This window comes from Cannabis sativa, chromosome 3 (assembly GCF_029168945.1).
Source record: "Cannabis sativa cultivar Pink pepper isolate KNU-18-1 chromosome 3, ASM2916894v1, whole genome shotgun sequence".
In the NCBI taxonomy this organism is placed as follows: Eukaryota; Viridiplantae; Streptophyta; class Magnoliopsida; order Rosales; family Cannabaceae; genus Cannabis; species Cannabis sativa.
This window is the reverse complement of record NC_083603.1, coordinates 60537347-60563915: the sequence shown is the minus strand read 5'-3', so window position 1 is coordinate 60563915 and position 26569 is coordinate 60537347. Positions and strand designations below refer to the sequence as shown.

At 32.2% G+C, this 26569-nt stretch overlaps 1 protein-coding gene and 1 non-coding gene across 2 annotated transcripts in view; both read left to right on the top strand.

Annotated features, from left to right (window-relative positions):
* LOC115710837 (cycloartenol synthase) overlaps positions 1-16794 on the top strand; it is a 53834-nt gene extending 37040 nt beyond the window's left edge. Inside the window, exons 11-14 of the mRNA XM_061112175.1 lie at positions 15404-15775; positions 16085-16165; positions 16266-16349; positions 16517-16794. Coding sequence (XP_060968158.1) covers positions 15404-15775; positions 16085-16165; positions 16266-16349; positions 16517-16648 — 669 coding nt within the window. The 3' untranslated portion in view covers positions 16649-16794. The remainder of the gene's footprint in view (positions 1-15403; positions 15776-16084; positions 16166-16265; positions 16350-16516) is intronic.
* A 2791-nt stretch (positions 16795-19585) lies between these two features.
* TRNAK-UUU (transfer RNA lysine (anticodon UUU)) lies at positions 19586-19658 on the top strand. Its single transcript has one exon. It is a non-coding gene; the product is annotated as a tRNA-Lys (tRNA).
* Positions 19659-26569: the final 6911 nt, after the last annotated feature.

Genomic DNA, 26569 nt, shown 5'->3' with positions numbered 1-26569 from the left:
AAATCAGAAGTGTGAAATTTAAGTGTAAATTTCCTGAAGCCTTCACTATCTATTTATAGCATTCCACTAGGGTTAGCTTTGAATTATTTGGCCGGCCCTATACTAGTGGATTTGGGCCTCACTTTTTGCAATTTTGCAGTTTTACCTTTTCTGCATCTGATTTTCTCAAAAATGCCAATTTTCTAATTCAACCATTTAAATGCCAATTCTAACTATTTAATAACTATAAATAATTATTAAATAATATTGTCATTTATCATATTTATTAATTGAACCATACAGAGTATCATAATTAACAAATATGCCCCTATAAACTCTTTCTTTACAATTTCGCCCTTACTTAGTGAAAAATTCACAAATAGACATAGTCTAATTTGAGAATTATAATTGATTAATCAAAACCAATTATATGAGTCTTACAAGCAATATTATCTCAACTAGTGCGGGGACCATGGGTCTATATAACCGAGCTTCCAATAAGTAGATCAAGAATTTAGCACTAAAATTCACTAACTTATTAATTCTTCGTTGAATCCATGCATAGAACTTAAAATTGCACTCTCAGTTATATAAAATGCTCTATATGTTCCACCATATAGACGCATCATCAGTTATCCATTGTTATAATCCTAATGTGATCAATGATCCTCTATATGAATGATCTACACTGTAAAGGGATTATATTACCGTTATACCCTACAATGTATTTATTCCTTAAAACACTTAACCCCGTATAAATGATATTTCAGCTTATGTGAAATGAGTACTCCACCATTTATGTTCGTTTGGTCAAGCTCGAAGGAGATCATCCTTTGCTTACTATTTGCCAGATAGAAGCTATAGATTCCATGTTTATGCTAGCGCTAGAACTCAATTGCACTACCGTGTTCCCAAAATGTACGTATCACCCTGACCTAGAAGTAGGCTTAACTAACAAATCAAATAACACGAATAGCCTTTCAAGATTGAGCCTAATCATAACAGGATTAAGAACATTTGATTTAGGATCAACTAGGCGATATTGACTTGAATAGATATCACGGTAAGTTTAATAAATCTAAGTCAAAGTTCAATATCGGTCCCTTCCGATGCATACTCCATGCATCCAACCTGAGCTTTACTTTAACCAATGCTCTGGAAAGAACATAGCACTTCTCAAAATGCAAGTAAACTCTGTTGTAGATTATCATATCAGTAAAACCCTATGTCTGATAAATCTAGGAAACTTTATTCACATAGTCATGTTTACTTTCCAATGTGTTGACAACACAATAAACAAGATCAAGTATGTGAAAAGGGTTTCAGATGAATTCATACATTATGTACATATAATCATGAAATAAATCATGTGAACCATGCAACATTAAATGTTATTTCTGATCTATATTAATAAGTAAATCTGATTATATTGAAATGAGTTTTATTTAGGGCATAAAACCCAACTCCCACTTGCACTAATATAAAACAAAATGTGCATTTCAAATAATCTCAACACCTTGATATACAAATCAAGTGTAGTAGTAGTAAACTCCTCGTAATAGGATCTGAAAAGTTTGAATTAACCACAACCTTTTCTCCACCATTACTTTTCCTTAATCACAAAATTATTGATAATGTGAAAATCCTCTCTATATGTCTACTCTCTTGGGATACTGGATTCTATACTTTTGGCAATTACTTTTGGTTAATCAGGAAATTAACTCTAGTAGTTTAGGCAATTTGGAATGGTGCCAAAAATGTATAGAAGTTTCCTTAGACTAAATAAGTACCTTTCCTGCAACTTTAACATTCAGTCCCTTACTGGTAGACCTAGAGACTTCAGATAGGTTTTTACACTTCTCCAAAATCACTATTCCACCCCCAGAGTAACCACCATCTTATCAGAAAGATTTTCTAGCACAAAGGTAAATTTTGAAATCTGATGTGGTGTAGTCTAAGAGTTTTAAACACACCCTTATAGACTAACATATAGTTCCTCTTCTTAATCTTAGCATTTACTTGATTGTCTTCCAATGTTCTTCTCCTGGATTAATTTGATACCTACTCATTACTCCCACTCAACAGCAGGTGTCTGGTCTAAGGCATACAAAAGCATATCTAAGACCTCTCACTGTTGATTTAAGAAATTCTTTCATAACTTTATCTTTTCTGGAGTAGTTGAGACTTTTCCTTAGATAAATAAAATCTATGTCTAAGAAGTTGTGAAGCTTCTATAGATTGCCATTAGAAAGAAAATGCTTCAGCATCTTACTAAAGTAAGTTGCTTGCATTAGAGTAAGTAATTACCAGGTATACCATAAGCCATAGGTTTAGATAAACTCAAACCTATAATACTAGGAACAGGAAGTTTTGTTAAGTCCATTGAATAGACTTATAAACGAAAATTACCTTTTATGTCCTTGTAATAGAAAACTTTAGGTTATTCCATGTGACTGGATTAAACCATAGTTCTTTTGGCTTTCTTCTTAATTTCTTATCTTGACAATCCATTACTTGTTTAAACTCACAATGGATTTTAATCACTAGTGTCTCCCAAGTCATAAGAAGGTGAGTTCCTAGAAACTCTCCCACTACGACAAGGTACCGTGAATTATGTCTAAGAAAACTAAATGGTATTAACCTCTTTGGTTGTGACAAGACAACAGAGGCTGTGGGATCATCATATGTCAAATAAGACAATAGAGGCTGTGGGATCATCTTTGGTTGTGTCTTTTGATGACATAGGTTTAGTTACATCAAAGAGTTCTTAGAATAGTGCAAGTGGATCCTGGTCACAGAATACCTAACTCATATTCCATACAGTTTTAATCCATTAATAGAAAATGGATGTTGAACACTTGAGAAAGTGTAACTGTATTGTATTCTGGAATTAGAAATATAAGAAAATTTCTATTTGGAATCTAAAATTAAAGTCAAAGACTTAAATTTATACCAAATATAATGAGTAATTCTATCTTGGACCAGCACTACTAATACAAACTCTAAGTTAGATTTGCCCATACAAGTAGGAAATTTCTAAGATTGAGGATTTATATCAATTGGGAATAGAATTTCGGGATTATAATCATATGCGTCATTTAATTTCTTAAGAGAAAATATAGAATGACATGAAATGATTTATAGACCATTCATCCAATGATATGTTATTGAGCTAATTCGAAATGAATAAGCTAAGAGGAATTAGGATAATTTCGTTTAAAATAAGAATCCAACGATGCTTCGATTAGCGAAAGCCAAAGTAATCTTATTTATACAATCTTCTTGTTTCATATCGTAAAAATACTAGTCTAAGGTGTCATCAATTGATGAACAGCTAGATGTCTTATATACAATATTTATCTTTCGAGATCTAACACTATTATGTATGTCTAATGGTGAAAATCCACTAGGGATTAATCTCATTAGATAAACAAGCCAAGTTAGACCAACAATGAAGATTCGAAATTAAACTACAACTTAAAAAAAGAAAATAACATGGTTCAACATAAATTCATACACAATTCAGAAATTATAAACATATAGCAAGTAGGAATGACAAGTGAAAATACTAAAACTTACAATCCTAAATAATTTCCAAGGTTTTCAACAAACTGATATCAGTGTCCCATTTAGGCGAGAGTCAAAGCTACCATCCATTGAATAGAGTTGTCAGCTCATCTAAAATGTTAAACATTCTAGCAACCTTTTATTCGATCAAGATTGGAATTCAGCGTTGTCCCGTTTAGGCGAGAGTCAAGGCAATTCTATCTTATGAGCTTCCACCATTGTTTCGCAATTTTCAAGTCAAATATGGTCGCCACCATTAGGGTGATCCATACCATATAAAACACTTACAAACTACTTATCTTTCGAGATTAAACGGTGCGAAATTGCTAATGAACGTTCCTCCATTAGGAAGGATTACTCACTAAAACAAACGCGATGTAAAACCAACAATGGAGATCGAATATCTTAATAATAAAGCTCATTATTTAAAGAGAGTTGTATTTTCTTTGATTCTCTTTATTTAATCTATTTATTTTAAATATATATATATTTATTTAAATTTCCAATTTAGAATGAAAAATTCTAAATATAAATTTTAATTTAATATTTATAAATTTTACTTAGATGGATATGAAAATAACATGAATTATTTCCATCTTAGTAATAATTTCCAATAAATATTTAGAAAAATATTCAATTTAAGTTGTTACAAAATTAATTTAAATTACTTTACAACTCAAATTTAATTTTCTATAAATATATATTGCATTTCGAAAAATTAAAGTATTCAAGGACACAATTTTCGAAAATGCATGTTAAAATAAAAAATTAATCCTGGAAAAATTATTCTAATTTAATGTTGGCCCAAAATTAATTAATAAAATTAATTTACAACAAAAAAATATAATTTTCCTATTTAACTAAATATAAAAGAAAAATTTCAAATATTTAAATATGATGATGAAAATCAACTTAAATATTAATTTTCTATTTAATTAAATACACTAGAAAAATACTTCAAGCAAAAATATCATCTATCTAGATTTTCCTTTGACTAATTAATTCAATTTCTAATAATATACTTTAATTCAATTTATTTTAAATTAATCAATAAATGAAAAAATCATTGATTTAAGTTGGTCCAAAATTAAAATAAATAATTTACAACTTTAATCTATTTTTCAAATAAAATTCGAAATTCCAGCATTTAAGAAATGCAATTTCGAAATTTGATTAATAAAACAATGAAAAAAAATATATTTTGAAAATTATTTAAATTTAGTTGAAAAAGTAAATTTCAACTAAAATAATTTTCTATTTAATTAAGTGTCATGAAAAAGAAATATTTAAGTATCATGATGAAAATCAACTTAGATATTTAATTTTCAAATTAATTAAATGTATTAAATTCAAGAAAATAAATAATTAAGTGTAGAGAAGGCTTAATTATTAATCTCTAGTTTAATACTAGGAAAAAATATACTTAAAATAAATTGTACAAAAATTAATTATTTAAATAATTAATTTCACAATGTATAATATTTTCCTATTTAATATTAGAAATAATAAGTAGTCTAGAAATAACTATCTAGAAAATATCTTATTTGACTAAGTATCTTTTCCACAAAATTTGAAAAAAATATCTAATTTAAGTTGTATTAGAAAAAATCTAGAACTTAAATATTTTCAAATTTAAATTTAATTAAATATTTTCAAATTTAAATTTAATTAAATATCAAAAAATTAAGTTGTAACCACTTAATTTAAAAATATTCCATTTTAAGTTAATATTCGAAAAGATATTAACCTAAAAAAAATATCTAAAATATTCCATTTTAAGTTAATTTTCGAAAAGATATTAACTTAAAAAAATATCTAAAGAATCTTAATAACCAATACCTAAAATTCCTCAACTTAATTTTGAAATTTTAAATCCAAAAGATATTCAGATTTAAGTTGGTTAGTTGTAGATAACTAAATATCAACTTAAATCGGAATATTTAATGAAAAATTTAAATTAAGCTTCAGAAAGAATCTAGATGGTTATAATTCTATATTTAATTAAATACAATAAAAGACATATAGTTTAGCTTAGAATAAAAAATTCTTTAAACTATAATTTTCTTAAATTAATTTTAAAATAAATGAAATTAATTATGTTGCTAATCAATTTTATTAGGTTAAACTAGTTTAATTAACCTAGTACAGTTATTCAAATCAGGCAAATGGGCCTTCACAATTAGGGTGGTTCATGTGAGGGGGTGCTGGGTTCAGTATGTCGTACCCACTACTATGGCTTCCAACTCCCACACAAGGCCCAAAAGAGAGGAATTTAACCTTAATAAGAACAACTGTTATTAATTGAATAGGCCCAAAAACTAAATGGGCCTAAATAAATTCTATCAAGAACTATGATAATTTATTTTAGCAACAACAGCCTATATGCATCTATAATAAAATTAAACACATAGGCTCACACAGGCACACTTTGGATGGGTCCTATCATGTTGCTAGGTCATACACAGATGAAAGAAGTTTGTAAATATACCTGTTACAAATTATTATCTTGACCAAGGGAGCCATCAAATCATTAGATCTGGCAAAAAGTAACCATGGCTAATTGCAATCAAGTAATAATAGGTTTTGAAAACTTACAAACAAGCTAAAACACATACTCCTGCAACAAGGTTAGCTGGATAGTTGGATGTAGGATTTATTTAATTTTAAATAAATAATTTCGAAAAATAATTAATTTTTGTAAAAAAAAATTAAAAAAATTTCGAAAATTAAAAAAAAATTAAAATTAAACCTACAATTTTGAAAAATTAGGTTTCAACCAACCTAAATATCATTTCAAAATTTACTAACTACTTTTAAAATTTAAATGTTATTTTATAAATAAAAATTAAATAAAAAATTAAAAAAGATAAATGAATATCTTTTTCAGATTTTAAATGTAATTTAAATAAATAAAATAACAAAATTTAAAAGTTAGCAAAATATCTTATATCTATTTAAAATTACATGATTATAGTTATCTTATTTTAAATTTAAATAAGGTCAAATTATTTAAAAAAATATTTAATTTAAAAATTTAAAATCTGACCTTAAATTTAAAAATAAGATAAGATATAATCAAATTTAAAAATAAGATAGATAATTAAGCAAAAAAGATAGATATTTACTATTTTCAAATTCAAATTACACTAATATCATGAATTAAATTTAAAAAATATTAAATTAATTCAAAATGATAATTAGAATTGAATTAGGAATAGTAATAGTATAAATACAGATCTACACAACAAATCGGAAGTTAATTCCATAAAAAAGCTTGAAAAATCGAAGAAAAACAAAAAAATTGTGAGCTGTACGGACAGTTTTCGCGATCGCAGGAAAATTTCAGCACAACTCCGATTTTTTCCAATCTTCAAAAAATCATAACTAATTCAAATTAAATCGAAATTGAGTTCTGTAAAAAAGTAACTTGCTTAATTTTTTCCATACTATCCAATAAAAATAATTCCAGAAACAGATATTCTATTATGTTTAACGAAAATTCACAAACACCAATCAATCATCAAATAACACTCAATACAACATGATACCATCCAAAAACAAACAAACAACCGTTTTAAAGTCCAAATTTCTTGCAAGTAAATAAATTACCATGGCTCTGATACTAGTTGTTGGAAATTATTTTACCAGGATTTTAGATCTACTCACAAGTATGTTGATTAACACCGTAAATATGAACTTTCTAAAACGATAAAATAAACACGTATAAAGTTAAAGAAACCTTACATTGAGTGCAGCGGAATAATATGACTCCTTCCGTTCAGATATCTAGCCCTTGATTCCTTTCTGTAGCAGAGCATTATCAATATCTGAACCTGTATCTCTTTCTTTGAATCTTTGATGCTGAAACCTCCTTCTTGCTGAAAGTCTTTCTTCACGATCTTCCTCACTATGATTGAGGTATCACTTGCTGTGTGTGGGCACTACTCATAGACTAAGAATTTCGAAATTTGAGAGGGAAGAAAGAGAGAGGGAGTGGTCGGCCAGATAGGGAGAGAGAAGGCTCAAGTTTTTCTAAATCAGAAGTGTGAAATTTAAGTGTAAATTTCCTGAAGCCTTCACTATCTATTTATAGCATTCCACTAGGGTTAGGTTTGAATTATTTGGCATTAAAATAATGAAAATATCAGTTTAAATTTCCTACAAAAGTGGCCGGCCCTATACTAGTGGATTTGGGCCTCACTTTTTGCAATTTTGCAGTTTTACCTTTTCTGCATCTGATTTTCTCAAAAACGCCAATTTTCTAATTCAACCATTTAAATGCCAATTCTAACTATTTAATAACTATAAATAATTATTAAATAATATTGTCATTTATCATATTTATTAATTGAACCATACAGAGTATCATAATAACAAATATGCCCCTATAAACTCTTTCTTTACAATTTCGCCCTTACTTAGTGAAAAATTCACAAATAGATATAGTCTAATTTGAGAATTATAATTGATTAATCTAAACCAATTATATGAGTCTTACAAGCAATATTATCTCAACTAGTGCGGGGACCATGGGTCTATATAACCGAGCTTCCAATAAGTAGATCAAGAATTTAGCACTAAAATTCACTAACTTATTAATTCTTCGTTGAATCCACGCATAGAACTTAAAATTGCACTCTCAGTTATATAAAATGCTCTATATGTTCCACCATATAGACGCATCATCAGTTATCCATTGTTATAATCCTAATGTGATCAATGATCCTCTATATGAATGATCTACACTGTAAAGGGATTATATTACCGTTATACCCTACAATGTATTTATTCCTTAAAACACTTAACCCCGTATAAATGATATTTCAGCTTATGTGAAATGAGTACTCCACCATTTATGTTCGTTTGGTCAAGCTCGAAGGAGATCATCCTTTGCTTACTATTCGCCAGATAGAAGCTATAGATTCCATGTTTATGCTAGCGCTCCAACTCAATTGCACTACCGTGTTCCCAAAATATACGTATCACCCTGACCTAAAAGTAGGCTTAACTAACAAATCAAAGAACACGAATAGCCTTTCTAGATTGAGCCTAATCATAACAGTATTAAGAACATTTGATCTAGGATCAACTAGGCGATATTGACTTGAATAGATATTACGGTAAGTTTAATAAATCTAAGTCAAAGTTCAATATCGGTCCCTTCCGATGCATACTCCATGCATCCAACCTGAGCTTTACTTTAACCAATGCTCTGGAAAGAACATAGCACTTCTCCAAATGCAAGTTAACTCTCTTGTAGATTATCATATCAGTAAAACCCTATGTCTGATCAATCTAGGAAACTTTATTCACATAGTCATGTTTACTTTCCAATGTGTTGACAACACAATAAACAGGATCAAGTATGTGAAAAGGGTTTCAGATGAATTCATACATTATGTACATATAATCATGAAATAAATCATGTGAACCATGCAACATTAAATGTTATTTCTGATCTATATTAATAAGTAAATCTGATTATATTGAAATGAGTTTTATTTAGGGCATAAAACCCAACAGTGGCATCATCTGTTGCTATAATTAAATCGTGCTTGATCTTGGATTTCAACCTATCCAAATATTTTTCTTTCTTACTAAATTTAGTTTGAACTATTCCCAAGGCGAATCTAGCCAATCTATCAAACTGTGTCGTATACTATATAATTGTCATATTCTCTTTTTGGGTCAACTGCATAAATTCTTCTCTCTTTACACTATGAATTGCTTCATTGTAATACTTTACACTAGAAAACTCTTGAGATTCTTCCCAGGTAATTGGTGACATCCTGGGTGAGAGACACCATGTGCCACCAAACCAAGGCGTCGTCCTGGAACTGGAAAGTAGCATAGGTCACTCTGTCGTTTCTAGTGACTCCCATAAAATTCAGTATTCTTCTAATAACTGTTAGCCATTGCTCAACTTTCATAACGTCTGGACCTCCCACAAAGACTGGAGGTGCTTACTTATGGAACGTTTCGTATAATGGTTGCATTCGATTAACAACAGTAACTGGCCCCACTTGCATAACAGGGGTAGGAGCCATTTTCACCTCAGGAGCAGGCATTCCAGGACCACTATGTTGTCTTAGATGACAAATTTCTTCATCCTGTTCATTAATCCTGGGTTGCATTTCAGCCAACCTATTTTCCCAATCCTGGGCAGCCTGTGGTGGGTTAACATCACCCCGATAGTGTGCCCTACCTCTTTGTCCTCTGCCCCGACCATAAATATTAGAGGGAAACTGGACTCCATGACTGCCACTAGATCCGACTGAATTACCCTAGCTTCTCATGTTCTACCTGGCATTTGTTCTATTTGAATAGCCAGTAAAACCATGAGCTAGCCTGGTCAGATTGCGATCAAGATTAAATTCTAATTACCGCTTGCTTGAGAAAAAAAAACAAGCACCTATTCAATTATCAGGCTACTAACATGCTTCCTATCAGGATTTTCTTATCACATACTAATAAAAAAACTACTAAAGCATAAGAGGCTTACTAAACTGTGAGTCGAGCATAACTCTAATGATGATTGTACATATCATGATGATCTTCGGAAGACAATCTGGCAGCTCTGACACCAAACTATAATACCCTATTAGTTTAGGCGTGTTATTATATTTTCTTAATACTGTGCACTCTTTTTCTAATCAAAGGATTTATAAAAAAATCATGAATAATTGAATTTTTCTTAATTAAACTTTAAACTTGAATAAATAAATACTTTACATAATTCGGGATCCCATTTTTAAAGTTACAACTGTTTTACAAAATACTTAGTTACAAAAGTTGTCACCTGGCGACTATTAAAAGAAAGGCTGTTGTCACGAAGATCGTACACTCCAGGTTTAACAACCCTAATTTTTGCAATTTTCATCGCCTTGTATTCACTACTGTTCAACCTTAGCTTTTCCTTTTACCTACACATATAAACAACAATTTTGAATTGACAGACTCAGTAAGTAAAGCGTAATCATAACATTATCATAAACTGGATTATAACTTGGTGCCCATACACCCAATTACAATCCTATCCTGCGTCCCACACGTAATGAGTTTAGAACGTTCGTACGATAATATGATTGATCATAATATTAGCCTATGCTTGGTACTTTAGCGGTACCAATGTGATAGCATGAATCCGTTCTATACAAAACATATACCCTTCGACATTCAGTGAAACTCTATATGCACTAATCCTACCAATACTTATCAAATAGGCAAACATAAAACATGCACTCTAAACATGTAAACACATGATAGTATTATAATAAATCTTACCTTGATTTTGAATTCAAGTGTCCCGATCAACTTTAATGGAAACTAGTACTCGACGATTTATAGGTCCCTAAGTCACAACATATATAAAACCGATAAGTGATACACTAGATCACTTTTCAGGGACTTAAACCTAAAACTAGAAGTTTACCTATCAATAGATAGCATGGCAATACACTAAATATCGAGAAAATACCGACAAATGAGATTCTTGGGAAAATACCATAAAATATAGCAGGTCGCTCCCTATAAATGGTAGGCCATTTTTTCGGGTCCTAGACTACTGAAAACGGTAGACCATTTCAGCAAAAATAGTCTGCCATTTTTATAACAGAAACATAAAGAACCTCATCTCTCCTAAAATTCTATCCCAAATCTCACCAAATGCTCCAAAACACCTAATTAGGCCATACACAACATATACTAACTGAATCCATCATCAAGGCAAGAAATCAAAAATTACCATTAATGACCTAAGTTTTTAAGCTCAAACACAGCAATAATCATAGTAACAGTCACAAAACAACCTAATCAAGTCAAATATAACATCAGAAACAACTTTGAAGTATTGCTAACTTGAACAACATCTCAAACCCAACTTTGCACGCTTGAGCCATCCTTAAAATTCCAAAAACAACAAAGAACAAAGTAATTAGGGCTTACCTTAGTTCTTAACTTTCCAAAACACCTTCAATCAAGCTAAAATACCCAGAATTAACAAAAAAAAGGCCTGGTTTTTTTGGGTCTCCTTAGGGTCGAACAAGAAAGAGAGAGAAGGAGATAGGTTTTCCTTTTTAATTTGTGATTTTTTACTAAGTGTAATCAATGAAACAATTCTATTATTTTAGCTCATTATTTTTTTTTTTTGATGAATGAAGGTGTTGTATTGCTCACTACACTGTTTTATACAATCAAATAGCATCCTCGTAAGAGAGGACCTAAATACTCCTTTACAAAAATTATATACATCTCAATTTACATTCATTTTCCCTCTATCTCTTTACGATCTCGAAAACCAACTAGTGTCTTCCTTTTTCGGCCAAAGGGTTGTTACCATATTCTTAACAACCTCTTTAGTTCTCTGTGTGATTTCTTGTGCTTTAACCATCTTCATGTTCTAAATTTAATCATTCCTAACCCTCCAAATGTTGTAAAGCAAGCATGCTACAATAGCTGAGTATACCTTCTTTCTAAACTTGGACATTTTGGCTCTCTCAATCCACCTCACAAGCTGCTTCAAAGTCATGCATTGTGCTCCCCATTGCTGCCAGCTTTTTACTTCCTATACACAAACAGCAGAGATTGAACATTTGAAAAATAGATGCTCACTGTTTTCCTACTGTAAATTGCAGAGAAAACATTGGTCATCCTGCACTATATTGCACACTCTCAATCTTGCTTTTGTTCTCAGCCTATTCTGTATTGCCAACCAGAATGTGAAGCTATGTTTAGGTGTGTTGAGCCTTCCCCATACCTCCTGATCCTAGTTAACCTTGTGTTGTATTGGACAAAGCATTTTAAAGCCATCTGCTATAACATACCTTACCTAAGTGAAGGGCTGAACATCAACCCTGCTTTTGATTTGATCTTTCGCAGCAACTATCTACTTCCAATACCAGCTGCCATTTTGTGGGAACTTGTATTCCCACAAATCATTCTACTTGAGATACACATTGTGCACCCATCATACTCACAAGTTGTTCTCTTTATTAGCTATTTCCCACACATACTTAAAAGAGAGCAGCTTTATTCCATTCAGGTATCTTTTTGAACCCAATTCCTCCTTCCTTCTTTGACAAATACACCAGGTCCCAAGCAATGAGGCCAGCCCCTTGCATCATACTTTGACCCTTATTTAATAATAAAAACATTAAAACCAAATCCACTCACTTTTACTTATGATAAAACTAAGGTAAAATTACCAATTTGCTCTCTTTTTTCAACATGAAGTAAACTTAAAACCTAGGGGTAATATGGTCCAAACACATAACCTCAGATCCTTCTGATATTCTAAATGTGTAACTATACTACCTTACTAAACTAAGATATTATAATTTATTTAAGTGACTCTATGGTCCAAATGCTGCATTCTACTATTATCAGGCATAAAAATATGAAAAACATAAAATTTCATATATAATCATAATTAATACACCTAGAATTCAACTATATTTCCATAATTATAAAAAATAAGTATTAAAATTCTACTTTTGACGATAAGCCCTAATAATCTTTTAATTTTCAATATGCGGTCATTACAATATATCCATGCATACCTCTAGTAAGTATCAATAAAGCTTATGTAATATCTATAGACATTAAACGATTCTACTCCAGAGATCAGTATCTAACAACTGTTATGGTGATGTGTAAAATATGTTACTGAATTGGGAAAAGGTAACTTATGGTGCTTACCAAGACACCATGCAGTACATAGCTCAAAAACAATTTTATTGGTATTGAAAATATTACAATATTCAATTACAGATATAACAGTAGATTTGGCTAGGTGGCCTAATCTGTTGTGCCACAAAGTAAAGTTGGATATAGGTACATTGGAATTGGAATTGAAACATTGAAAATTATAGTCACTTGTAAGAGGTGTAGAGAACTCAGATGAACTAGCAGGAGGAGTGAGGCTTGACTGAGATTGAGGAATAGACTTATCAAACTAGTAGAGACTATTTTCAACTCTCCCAACCAACAAAGTCTTCATATTAACCCAATATTTAACACAATAATGGTTAGGATAGAATCTAAAAAAGATATTGTTATCTTTAACAAATTGGGAAATATTGATTAGATTTTTAATAATTGCAAGTACATGAAGAAGATGTTTTAAGATAAAATGCTTGAGAGGTAAAAGGTGAAATAAGAGTGATAAACCAATTTGTTGGATGCAAAAACTTGAACCATTACCCATGTAAATTCGATATGAACTTGGAAAGTCTTGAGCAATAGATAGATTGGCCAGATCAGGGGCTAGATGATGAGTTGCGCCAGAATTTGGGTACCAGCAGGAATCAGATAAAGTCTCGGGAGTAGTAAGCATCATCTACATTTCAACAGCATAAATAGAGCCACCATTGAAAGACTGGAAGGACTCAGGCCCAGTAAAGGATTTTTCAAATCGATAAAAACATTGAGTTTTAGGAGTCTCAATCACATGGGGTAGTACCATGATAACCACCATGAGAGGGTTGAGAAGATGGAGCAAATATTAAATAAGGTGGAGTAGGAAGCAATCTGTAGTTTTTGTATAGAGGACTTGGATAAGTCGACCCAAACAGAGGATAACCAACTCAAGGAGGGTGGTGAAATCCTTGACAACCATTAGATGTTTGAGGAAAAGGAGGAGCTGGAGAGGAAAAACTAGGCCTTGGCATGGGATACTTTACTTGAGCTGGAACATTGACCTCTAGTTTTGAGATATCTAGCTCAGACTCACTGATTTTATTTCGCACTTCTTGAGCCATTAGTAGATATTCAACTTCAGCAACATAGCAAGCATCCTTTTGTGTTGACAGCGATGTGATGAACATGAAATAATCTCAAGTGAAACCATTGAAGATGGCCTCGATGTGATCTTGTGCAGAGAGAACATGGCTGATCGGGGCTAAAGAGTTTATGATATGCTTGATCTTGAGAAGATAATCATTAAGATTACCAGTGAGTTTTGTTTTGTGAAGTTGAGTGCAAAACTGACTAATCTTGGCTTGATTCTCATCGGAATAAAATTGTTCAAGGCATGACCAAATCTGAGCAACTGTATTACAACCAACCATTCGTGTTAGAATTTTAGTAATCATCGAAGAGAGAATCTAGAAAACTAGAAGATTGACATGAACATTGTATTCAATAAATTCCTCAGAGATGCAATTTGTGAGTTCATCTTCAGTAGTGCGAAATATAGGTGAAGGAGTTGCTGGATCAAGAAATTTTAGTAGACAATTTCCTTTGATAATTGCATAGACTCGATGATACCATGGAAAAAATTATTTTCATCAAGTTTTATGGATAACGAATGATTGAACTAAAGAGTATTTGACTTTGGCAACGAGTTGGAGGTTGGACCTTTGTGGATTGAGCTTGAATCGACCATGGAGGAACGAGAGGACTGATTTAGGCATCTGATAACATGTTGAAAGTGATGAGAGACAGAGAGAAAAATAACTAAGCTGAATAAAATTAGTATTTGTATTGATTCTTGACTAAGTATTTGTATTGATTATTGATGTTTATATACACAAAGTTAAGATTGGAAAGTTAGTTACATGAAAGAGAAATTAGCTATGATGAAAAACTATCATATAATTAACTAATGTAATTAACTATCCTATCATCTAACACTAATTGACCTCAGAGCTCTAACCATAAAATATATAGAACATTACATTGGTCTGATCCAGTATAAACCTTGCATTCTTATTTTCTTTATGTTTGATATTTTCACTTTTCTTATTGTTTTTTATGTTCTAATTTTAAGTTTGGAGTTGTAAGGAATTTTAAAACATGGATTTCAATCATTGAAAGATTATTTTTAAATTAACATGACATCGTGTGTGTGTGTGTCCAGATGATAAATCCAGCTGAAACATTTGGAGACATCATAATCGATTACCAGTATGTGGAATGTACAGCAGCAGTGATCAAAGGTCTAAAGTCATTCACAAAGAAATACAAAGAATACAGAAAGAAAGAGATTGAAGAATGTATAAGAAAGGCAGCTGAGTTCATAGTGAGTAGACAAGAAGACGATGGGTCATGGTATGGGTCATGGGGAGTGTGCTACACCTACGCTACTTGTTTTGCCCTAAAAGGATTGGTGGCTGCTGGGCACTCCTACCATACAGCTCATTCCATAAGAAAAGCTTCTCGTTTCTTGCTCTCCAAGCAACTCCTGTCGACTGGGGGTTGGGGAGAAAGTTATCTTTCATGCCAAAATAAGGTACACTTATATTATACATATATGTATGCTACAGAAAATATTTATTAATTTATTATATAATAACATTATTATATAGATATATCAATTGAATTAGCGTCTATTTCATAAACCAGCATTATTGATTTCAACTTTAGTTCAAAATCAAGGCTATTATTTATTGTAGTGCCACTATTAATAATGTTGTTAGATGATTGAGGTATCTAATACCACTTCAATGTAGTTGCATATTATGTTTCTATTAATAGTGTAAAAACAATTGAAAATAACAAAGACCATATAATGCAAAACACTCACCATATTCATATGTAGGTGTACACAAATTTAGAAGGAGGTAAACCACACTTGGTAAACACTGCATGGGCCATGTTGGCTCTCATCGAAGCTGGACAGGTATGTACAATATAAACCGACACAAATGTATATATTTATGTATGTCATACACCTCTAATATATGTTATATGTTTATGACCATATACGTTTGAATATATAGGCCGAGAGAGATCGCACACCCTTGCATCGAGCAGCAAAATTGTTGATAAATTCACAAATGGAAAATGGAGACTTCCCACAACAGGTATACGTTTTATACCTTTTTTGTATATATATACTACTAATTAAGTTGTTTTCAAATATATATATTGATATATAAATAATAGTATTAATTAAATTATTTTCAAATACATATTTATACATATGTACATTTGTATGTGTGTGTGTTAACTTGTCAACTATTAATAATAGGAAATTATGGGAGTGTTCAATAGAAATTGCATGATCAGCTATTCTGCCTATAGAAACATATTCCCCATATGGGCCTTGGGAGAGTACTTCACTCGGGTTTTGTTGCCATCTTTTGAGAATAATTTATTGTAAAAGTTATTGTGTATTGATAGTCTTTCTTATTAAGATGAAATGTATCAATATTTCAATTAAACTAAAACTCATCAATCTGTATGTAATATGAGTATATATGGTGTATCTATATCTTGATAAATCAATTGGTGACGCATTGTTGTTTATATACATTATAGATATTCACCAATAATTAAAAAATTTTAAAATTTTCATATTACATAACAAATACAAAATAGTATTATATATAAAGACAATTATGTTATGTACATCATCATCTAGTTAAATTTAGGTGTTGTTTAATTAGGAGGAAGGAAAACATAAAAATAAGAATGAAAATGAGAATATGAATATGAATGCGATAGAATAAAATTTAAAATGCATAAAAAAAAATTATGGATTTTTTTATCATATACTAGAATGGTCTTTCCTTTTATTTTAAAATGTAATAGTCATTAGAAAGGTCATTCTATTGGAATGACATTCTAATACTTTAATATGCAACCAAATAAAGACAGAATGAAAATTGCTTCATTTTATTTCTATTCTATTTCATTACCTCAAACCAAATGCCACCTTAACTCATAAATATCTGGTCTCCAACCCTAATAATTATTAGTTATTGGCTAATGGGATTTTGATCTCCTCACGAGATAACTTTGGTTCATCCTAAAATTGTTAGTTTTTCGGTACTAAATCAGATATGTTGTATACACTGATTTTGGATTGTTATACCCGTTATGTTTATCCAAAAAAATGACCCTGATGATGTGAATATCAATGTTCAATGCGTGATAAGAAAGAAACAATTCATGGAGTTAAGTGCCCCAAGTCATAGTAGTCAACTCTTGGAGGGGTCCCTAGCTCTATGCCTAGGCTGACTTTGGGAGCTCCGAAATGGGTATTTCTAACCTGCCAATTTGTTTTCACAATAACATCCTTCAGTATTCTGAACCAACAAGTCAGGAAGACTATTGTTTGATGTCTAAGAATTAAAAATATTCAATTGGCATCCTGAAAGCAAACCCAAGCGCCTAGGGTGTCAACCAGTGGCCAGGTTGACATTCTAGGCTAGGGTTTTAGTTTTCAAGTCTATCTTAGTGAAAATTGACTAAACCTTGAACTTAGACATGTATAAGACCTATCACAAGGATGCTAAAGGCACGATAATCATAATCGAAGCAATTTGTCATTTGAGGCACCTAGACACCAATGCCCAGCTTGATCTAGCGATGCACCTAGCACCCAAGTTAATGTATGTTGTCAACTTGAAAAGCTTCCAACAACTTTCTACAGATGTTTCTTGGGCATTTTATTTTTCTTCATCAAAAATATGGAAACAAGTACGCTTAGGAAAGAAATACATCAACCTTGAGGCCAAATAAGTGACCTAATTCCCACATCGACACTGAACCTAGTCACCAGCGCCCAGTTTGACATATTATCATCTCGGGCCATTCCCAATGATGATTCTTACGAAGTCTTCGTGGCATATTCTTTATTTTCTTAAAATATTAAGATATTGGCTTTTGAGAAACAAACAGAGCCATCAGATAGATAGAATGGGGAGCCAGCGCCAAGGTTAACCTGATGCTAGGTCTCAGTGCCCAAGTTGACATGTTTCAAGCATGTTTCTTGGGAATTCTTCAAGATATTTTATGTGTTTTCATCAATAATGAAGGTATAAGGGTTCTCAAGAAGCAAACGAGACCATTCGAGGGCCAAAATACGGACCCAACACCCAGGTTGATATTGGTGTTGGACCCTATGCCTAGGTTGACACTGAACCTGATTCACATGTTTTTGCTACTAAAAAAAAGTTCTACCCTTGGAATTTTTCTTATCTTGGTCTAAAATAGGGTAGAGACCTCGTTCACAATGTATAATACCATATAAGTACCAAAAGGACTCCCAAGAAGCTGACCAAGAAGCACCCAGCTCCCACATTGACACGTGGCCTGGTGCGTAAGGTATCGCTTATCTAATTCAAGTTCTGTCTCGGGCATCTAACTATTTTTTTTATAGTAAATGAGAGCTACGACATCTGAAAAGTCAAATTTGCACTTCGATATTTCACCACTTTTACAAAGTGGAATATCAATAAACCAGTCACAAATAAAGAAATTTTAAGTCTACCAAATTAAATGAAATTGTAACATCTCCGACAACTAGTGAACAAATTCACTAGAACTAGAAAATTGACTAAGTGATGATAGAATATAACTTAGACATCAAAAAATACATGTCCAATGCATTTTCGCACTCATACAGCATCTAGGTTGACGTTAGAATATCAACCTGGGCACTGGTTACTGAACAACCTTCAGTAAAATGGTTATAAATCACTCATTATTTCTCTGATTGATGCAATTCTAGTTGTGTTTGAAAGTTCTTTTCAAGATCTTCGTACACATATCTCACACTTCTCACACTCATATCTCCATTTTGAAGACATCAAGTCAAAAGTTCATCCCCAAGTCAAGTGTAATCTTTCTCTACAAAATTCCTAAAAACGATCCTACAGATGTAATTCGAGCTCCGAAATTGATGATCATCATTTAGAGTCATTTTTTAAAATTAGATCATCATCAATGACCAAGATAAAGCCAGAAATATTTTTCTATATATTTTGTATTATTTTATTAATATTTTAATGGACCTCATTGCCAAGAAAATGAGAACTCCATTCGCTCATATTTTACATTCAAAAAAGTCTCCATAAAGTCAAATCATCTCTTTGAGTCATTCAAATCCTTTTTCTTTTTCGATTGAGAAGGTCTCTTTTGAGATGGGTTCTCGATCAATCTGTTGAAATGAAAGCTTGAAGGCATAGGCAAGGGAAAATCCATAGTAGCGGTCAATACAATTTCTTAGGCAGCGCCGCGCCCCTTTAATATGATGAGAAGAAGAGGGGCCGCCCTCTTTTCCGCACCAATCCGTATTTACGACTCTTTTTGGGGGTGCATAGCTCAGTTGGTAGAGCATTGGGCTTTTAACCTAATGGTCACAGGTTCAAGTCCTGCTATACCCAAACCTACCTTACACTATACTACTATTAGTAAGGATGCGTAGTCTCTAGAAATTTGAGCTCTTGTCTTAGTTAATTTTCTTGTAATTCTCATGAATAATAAAAACTTGAAGTAGACGCAACTCCATTACCGTCGCGATACGAGGAGTGAACTACTATAAATTCTTTATGCTCACTTTAAATATTTACTTAACTCATTACTTATCTTGCCAATCTAGCGAGCTGGTGTTTGTGAGATGTCTACGTCAATATTTTGGTACTTTCATTTAGAGCCCACATCTCATCTTCTTGAACAAGTTGGTTGCTACAAGATCAACAAGTGTTGAGAGAAGCACAAGAACTGGCCTATCTGTTAGGGGCACACCAACTATTGGAACAGGAACTATGACGACCCTTGCATCTTAGATGCCACATAAAGGCCTTGGAACTAGTTCTACAACTTAACCCCCCAATAATAACTACTAGTAATGATCCCAATATTCACGTTCCTCCTGGTGAACCTCATGTGAAGCTAGAGGACGCTGAGCAAGTTGAACCTCTAGTTGAACAATTTAGTCAATCAATTGCTAACTTGCAATCCAAGCTACGAGAATCTCTCGACAAGCAGCATGAATAGTTCCAAACCAAAGTTGCTCCATATCTTAATGATAAAAAATACTAAAAGATAGTGGGTTAGATTCAAGTTATTGAAGTTTGAACTTCCATCCTAGAGATCCCGAAGTAAACCTTGGCGCAGGGCTAGGGTCCTTCCCAGGTCGACTGCTATGACTCGGGTATACTCAACTTCGTGACGTTATCCTTCATGCCAAATGTCAAATATTGATGTTCATGTCACCAGGGAAAAAATTCTGAGTTAACAAATATTTACATTTAATAACTGATTGAGGAAATCTCTACACTGCTTGAGAGAATATCCAAACTACTTTTCAAATTCAAATATTTATCCATTGAATTAATTAATCAATTAACCCAAAAAGACAAAACCAATAGGGACTCCTCATAGCATGGGGCACGTGCACTGTGTTTGGACATAGTGCATGTGGTGTCATCTTTGTCTCTTTTAAGACAAGGAATGTGTCTTTTGTCCTAACAACTTTTGTCTCGACAACCTTTGTCTTTTTCCCTATTTAATTAATTTGAAAAATAAATTATTTACTATAAAAAAAAATAAATAATTACTATTTTTCTAATTCCAAATAATTTTTTCTGAATTTTCCTATACAATATTTATCCCACCCCCTGACAGTGTTTTACGGTGGTGATCCAGGAACTGTGGCCCTATAATTCTAAGCTCCAATAAACTAGATTTATTTATTGCATCTCATCAATCAAATAATCTTCATTTTCCATGATTACTCCACTATAAATATAGAATTGAACTCTTAGTAATTATAGAATTATATTTTACTGAGTTTTATTACAGTGTCCATTGATATAATCAATTCTTGTGATTAGCCCTCCTTATATTGGTTCGTAATTAGTTTTGGTCAAATTACCATTTTAGCCTTATAATTACTTCTTTATCCTTTAGTACCATTAATTCACTAGTGGAAGTATAATCTAAATCCCATCTAAATTTGCGCGTAACTTTCCAATTCCAGAATTAATACATAAAAGGAACCAACATTCAATCTGTTAGGAAAGTCAGGATTCCATAATTGTAGATCATGTTCTAGTCAACCACATTATTAGACTCCTAAAGAAGTTATAAGAATGATCTTCTTTAAGAAACTTTAACGAGTGAATCAAAGAAACTAAGAACATGAACATGAATTTATGGTTACTTAGGAGTTAGGTCGATCTACAATTGATCATCATTATGATATGAATTAGGTGTTTATAGTTTACAGTAAGTTTGACAAATACATCTTTATTCAAATCGATCCTTGTTATATATAATCTCTATTATATACAGAACCTTCACTAATATGTCATGCTACATCAGTAACTCGAATTAAGATTACTTACACTGAATAAGGGGCATTAGTGAACCGCAGTAGCAACCATTGATTAAAGAATCCTAAACTCTAATATGTTGCTAACTGTTTATTCATGACTAAGTAATCTTAATTCTTTGTACAACTACAAGTCACAACATCATATGAATAAGTAATTTTTAATATTTATATAAATTATTTAATATTAAATATTAATAATTTAACATTCATGCATATATCAAAATATTCATCTTTTATAATGTTTATCGAGTTTTTGGTAACTAAATATTTTTAGAGCATAGGAAAATAATAAACAATATAAATAGAAGAATAACAAATACGAGATTCTTACGTGGTTCAGGCGTTAGCTATCCTTAGTCCTCAAGTCCATTTTATTAGGCTCATCAGCCGATAACTGTTTATAGATATACAATGGATTGTAACTCCTTTCCCTGTGTTCCTCTTAAAGAAAAGGAAGCTTAGTAGGAATATTTTTGAGTTGGTTGGAAGGTTACAAAATATGTTTTCTTAGGACGATGAAGAATGAGTCATCTATCTCTCCCAAAAAAGGGTCTCTCCCCTTGTGCTTTTTTAGCAATATCTGTAGGCCAACTTCTTTACAAGTCCTGCCTTAGATGGATCATAGTTGGGGCAAAATCTGAATGTTAGATTCGTACGTGGCATTCTCCCCATATGGCATTTAAGGGCGTCAGGTCGTACAAGCTGGGCCTCAGATGCGTGTCATCCCAAGGCTTCTCCTTTTTAAATTTCCCTGATCCCTAGCTATTAGATCATTTGGTCAGGTACACAAGGACATGCATGCTCTGTATGATAACGTGTCGTGGGAGACAACCTCTGACGTCATACCTGAAAAATCCTGGTCACTAGGTCCATACTCTGACACGTATAGGCACAGCTTCCGCAGGCTAAAGGCGTGGCCTGGATTAACGTGTCTCAAAATGCCTTGGCCCTTCTGGGGAAATCCCTTCTCTTCTCAGGAGTCAATGGATTTGGTTCCTGGAACGGTGGGAGACTTTGGCTCAAGGATACCCTCTGTGTTGCTAGTAGTCAGGGAATTCCCTATCACGGCAACTCTTCCAGCGAAGTTATGGCCTTTATCTTCCCAGAGTATCAAATGAGGAGGTTGGTCAACTAATGACTTCTTAGCCTTATTTGATTAAAACCCATGTGTCATGTTTATGAAAATGCAGATAACATTTACCCCTCAAGCTTCTAGAGCGTACCATTTTCGGGAGCTTGCAGTATCTTCTCCTCAGAGATTTTGAGCACGTGGGATTTATGACAAGCTCTTTATTACATTACGTAATCAGCTGCCAACTGAAGTGTCATTATTCAGAAGGCATAATTGTTAGATATTATTTTACCAGGATCTTAGATCTACTCACAAGTATGTTGTTTAACACCCTAAATATGAACTTTCTAAAACGATAAAATAAACACATATAAAGTTAAGAAAACCTTACATTGATGCAGCGGAATTAATGTCTCCTTCCACTCAGATCTCTAACCATTGTATCCTTCCTGTCGCAGAGTATAATCAAGATCTGAGCCCGAATGTCCTTCTCTTTTAGTTTGATCCTTCACAGTCTTCCAATCTATGATTGAGTTACTGCTTGTTGTGTGTGGGCACTCACTCTTTCACTAGGGTCGAAATTTAGGAAGAAGAAAAGAGAAGAGGGGTTTCGGCCAAGGTATAGAAAAAGGGAAGGCTCAGTTTTTCTGAAGAGAGAAATTTCTGTCAGAAAAGGTTATTCAAAACTTGTTTGAAAGCATGTGTTTTGACTGAGCCATCACTTTCTATTTATAGGCAACTACTAGGTTTAGGTTAGGAATTATTTGGCATTAAAATAATGAAAATATCAATTTGAAAAAGTCAAACAAGTGGCCGGCCAAGGTGTAGATAATGGGCCCCACTTGATTTTGCAGTTTTAACAAATTTTATTTCAATTTTTTCAAAAATGCCAATTTTCCAATTCTAACCAATTAAATGCCAAAACTAATTATTTAATAACTAAAATAGATTATTAAATAATATTGTCATTTAATTTAATTATTATTTAGACATATAAAGTCCATTATTAAATAAAAAAACCTAGAATCTATTTTCTTTACAATTTCGCCCCTGCTTAGTGAAAATTCATAAATTAGACATAGTCTAACTTTAGAATTATAATTGATCAATCACGAATCAATTATTGCGTCTTACAAGCAGAATGTTCTCAAGTAGAATGGGGACCATGGATCTATATGCTGAGCTTCCAATAAGTGAACCAAATTTACGAAGTAAATTCCTACTTATTAATTCTTCGTTGAATCCACTCTTAGAACTTAGAATTGCACTCTCAGACTTATATTAAGCATATTATATGTTCCGCGATATAGATATGCTATCTCATTTAACCATTGTTATAATCTTATTGTGATCAAAGATCCTCTACATAGATGATTTACATCGAGATGGGATAATTTTACCGTTCTCACCCCTCAATGTATTTTGTCCCTTAAAACACTTAGCTACCTGTAAATGGTGTTTAATGATCTAAGAATTAGTCAGTTAAATAAGAGCTCATCCATTTAATTCTATTTTCTAAGCTTGAAGGGAATCATCACTTGACTTTTATACACCAGTAGAAGCTATAGATTCCATATTTATGTTCAGCACTCCCACTCAATCATACTATCATGTTCCCAAAATATACGTATCACCCTGACCCAAAAGTAGGCTTAACTAATAAATCAAAGAACATGAATAGTACTCCTGAGTTGAGCCTAAGCATATCAGGATTTAGATTCTTTTAATCTTAAGATTAACTACTGATATTGACTTGGAAAGATATATAATGGTAAGTTTGTAATATCTTAACTTAGTTGCAATATCGGTCCAGTCCAATGTATACTCCATACATTCAAAACTAGTATACTTTACTAATGTCGTGGAAAGAACATAACACTTACTCCAAGTGTAAGTACACATCATCGCTGATTATCACATTAGTGTAAATCCAAAACACTGATGAAACAGGGACTTAGTCTTTTGATTCATATGATCACAATATAATTCCACTGTGTTGACGATACTGTAATTGTGAATAAACATATGATCTGGATTTAACTGATTCTGTATGTAAATGTAATAAACATATTAAATCATTAGCATGTAAAATTCATGCAAACATTAATCACTTCAAATTTCTTATATTGATAGCTAATCAGATTGTAAAGAGTTTTATTTAGGGCATAAAATCCAACAATAATTTCTTCTATTATCTTGTTAGGTTTTTAAATGGTGACTTTTGAGTTTTGTGCGCGTGTTCTGTGGGATACATACATTTTGGGAACACGTTAGTACAATTGAGTGAATGCGCTAATCATAGATATGGAATCTATAGCTTCTATCCGGACATAGAAGTGAAACGATGATTTCCTTCGAGCTTGGCTAAATAGAGATAAATGATAGAGCGCTCATTTTAGTGATTATATTAGTTCACTAATATATCATTTATAGGTGGCTAAGTGTTTTAAGGATTAAATACATTGAAAGGGTGTAACGGTAATTTTGTCCCTATGCAATGTAAATCATCTATAGAGAATCATTGATTATTGGGATTATAACAATGGATAATTAATAGCGTATCTATATCGTGGAACATATAGAGCGTTCTATATAACTCAAAGTACAATTCCAAGCTCTATAGTGGTTCAACGAGGAATTAATAAGTTGGAGAATTTATTTGGTAAATTCTAGATCTGCTTATTGGAAGCTCAGTTATATAGGCCCATGGTCCCCATACTAGTTGAGACAAACTGCTTGTAAGACTCAGTTAATTGATTTTAATTCTAAAATTAGACTCTGTCTAGTTTATGAATTTTCACTATGTTATGGCTTAATTGTGAAAAAATAGTATTTTAGGGTGAATTTATTAATTAAGAGACTTTGTGGAATCTAATTAATAAATATTATAAATGACAATTTTATTTTAAAATTATTTTAATTATTAAATAAATAGTTTTGCATTTATAGGGTTGAAAGTGTAAAAAGTGGTATTTGTGAAAAATAGATAAAATAGTTAAGAAAAATGGCAAAAAACCAAACTTGTGTGGGGCCTATTAAGTGGCCAACCACTATGTGCCTATTTTACTCTAATTTTATCAATTTTTTATTCCTAATAATTCAACCCTAACCCTACTGGAATTTAGTATAAAAGGAAGGCTAGGGTCTCATTATCCAACTAATGCCTCCAAAGCTAAAAACCTAGTTTTCTCTCTAGGTTGATGAGACCTCTTCCTTTTCTTCTTCTTCAATTCGAAATACCATAGCCTCTTCTTCACAAACCAAATTCAGCCATTAGTGATTGAGTGCATGCCCACACATAACAAGTTGGTCCTCAATCATAGTATGTAAGACTGTGAAGAATCCAAACAACAAGAAGGAGAATCCGGCTCAGATCTTGGTGATACTCTACTACAAAAAAGGATACAAGGGTTAGAGACTTGAGCGGAATGAGTCATTTAATTCCGCTGCAACCACTGTAAGGTTTCTCATACCTCTTATGTGTTTATTTTCATCGCTTTAGAAATTCATATTAGGATGTTAAAAACATACTTGTTAGTAAATCTAGATCATGATAAAATATATTCCAACGACTGGCCTCAGAGCCATGGTAATTGATTTACTTTCAAGTAATATGGATTTGAAACAATGTATATGTGATTTGGATGTGATTCATGTTGATCTATGTGTTTATTGGTGATTGATTGATGTTTGCAAAATTTTTACATAAAATAATTGGATTTTGTTCTATAATTATTTTTATTGGATAGTATGGAAAAAATTAAGCAATTTACTTTTTTACAGAACTCAATTTCGATTTTATTTGAATTAGTTATGATTTTTTGAAAATTTAAAAAAATCTGAAATCGGGTGCACATCACACACGCGCGCGGACACCGAGTTTC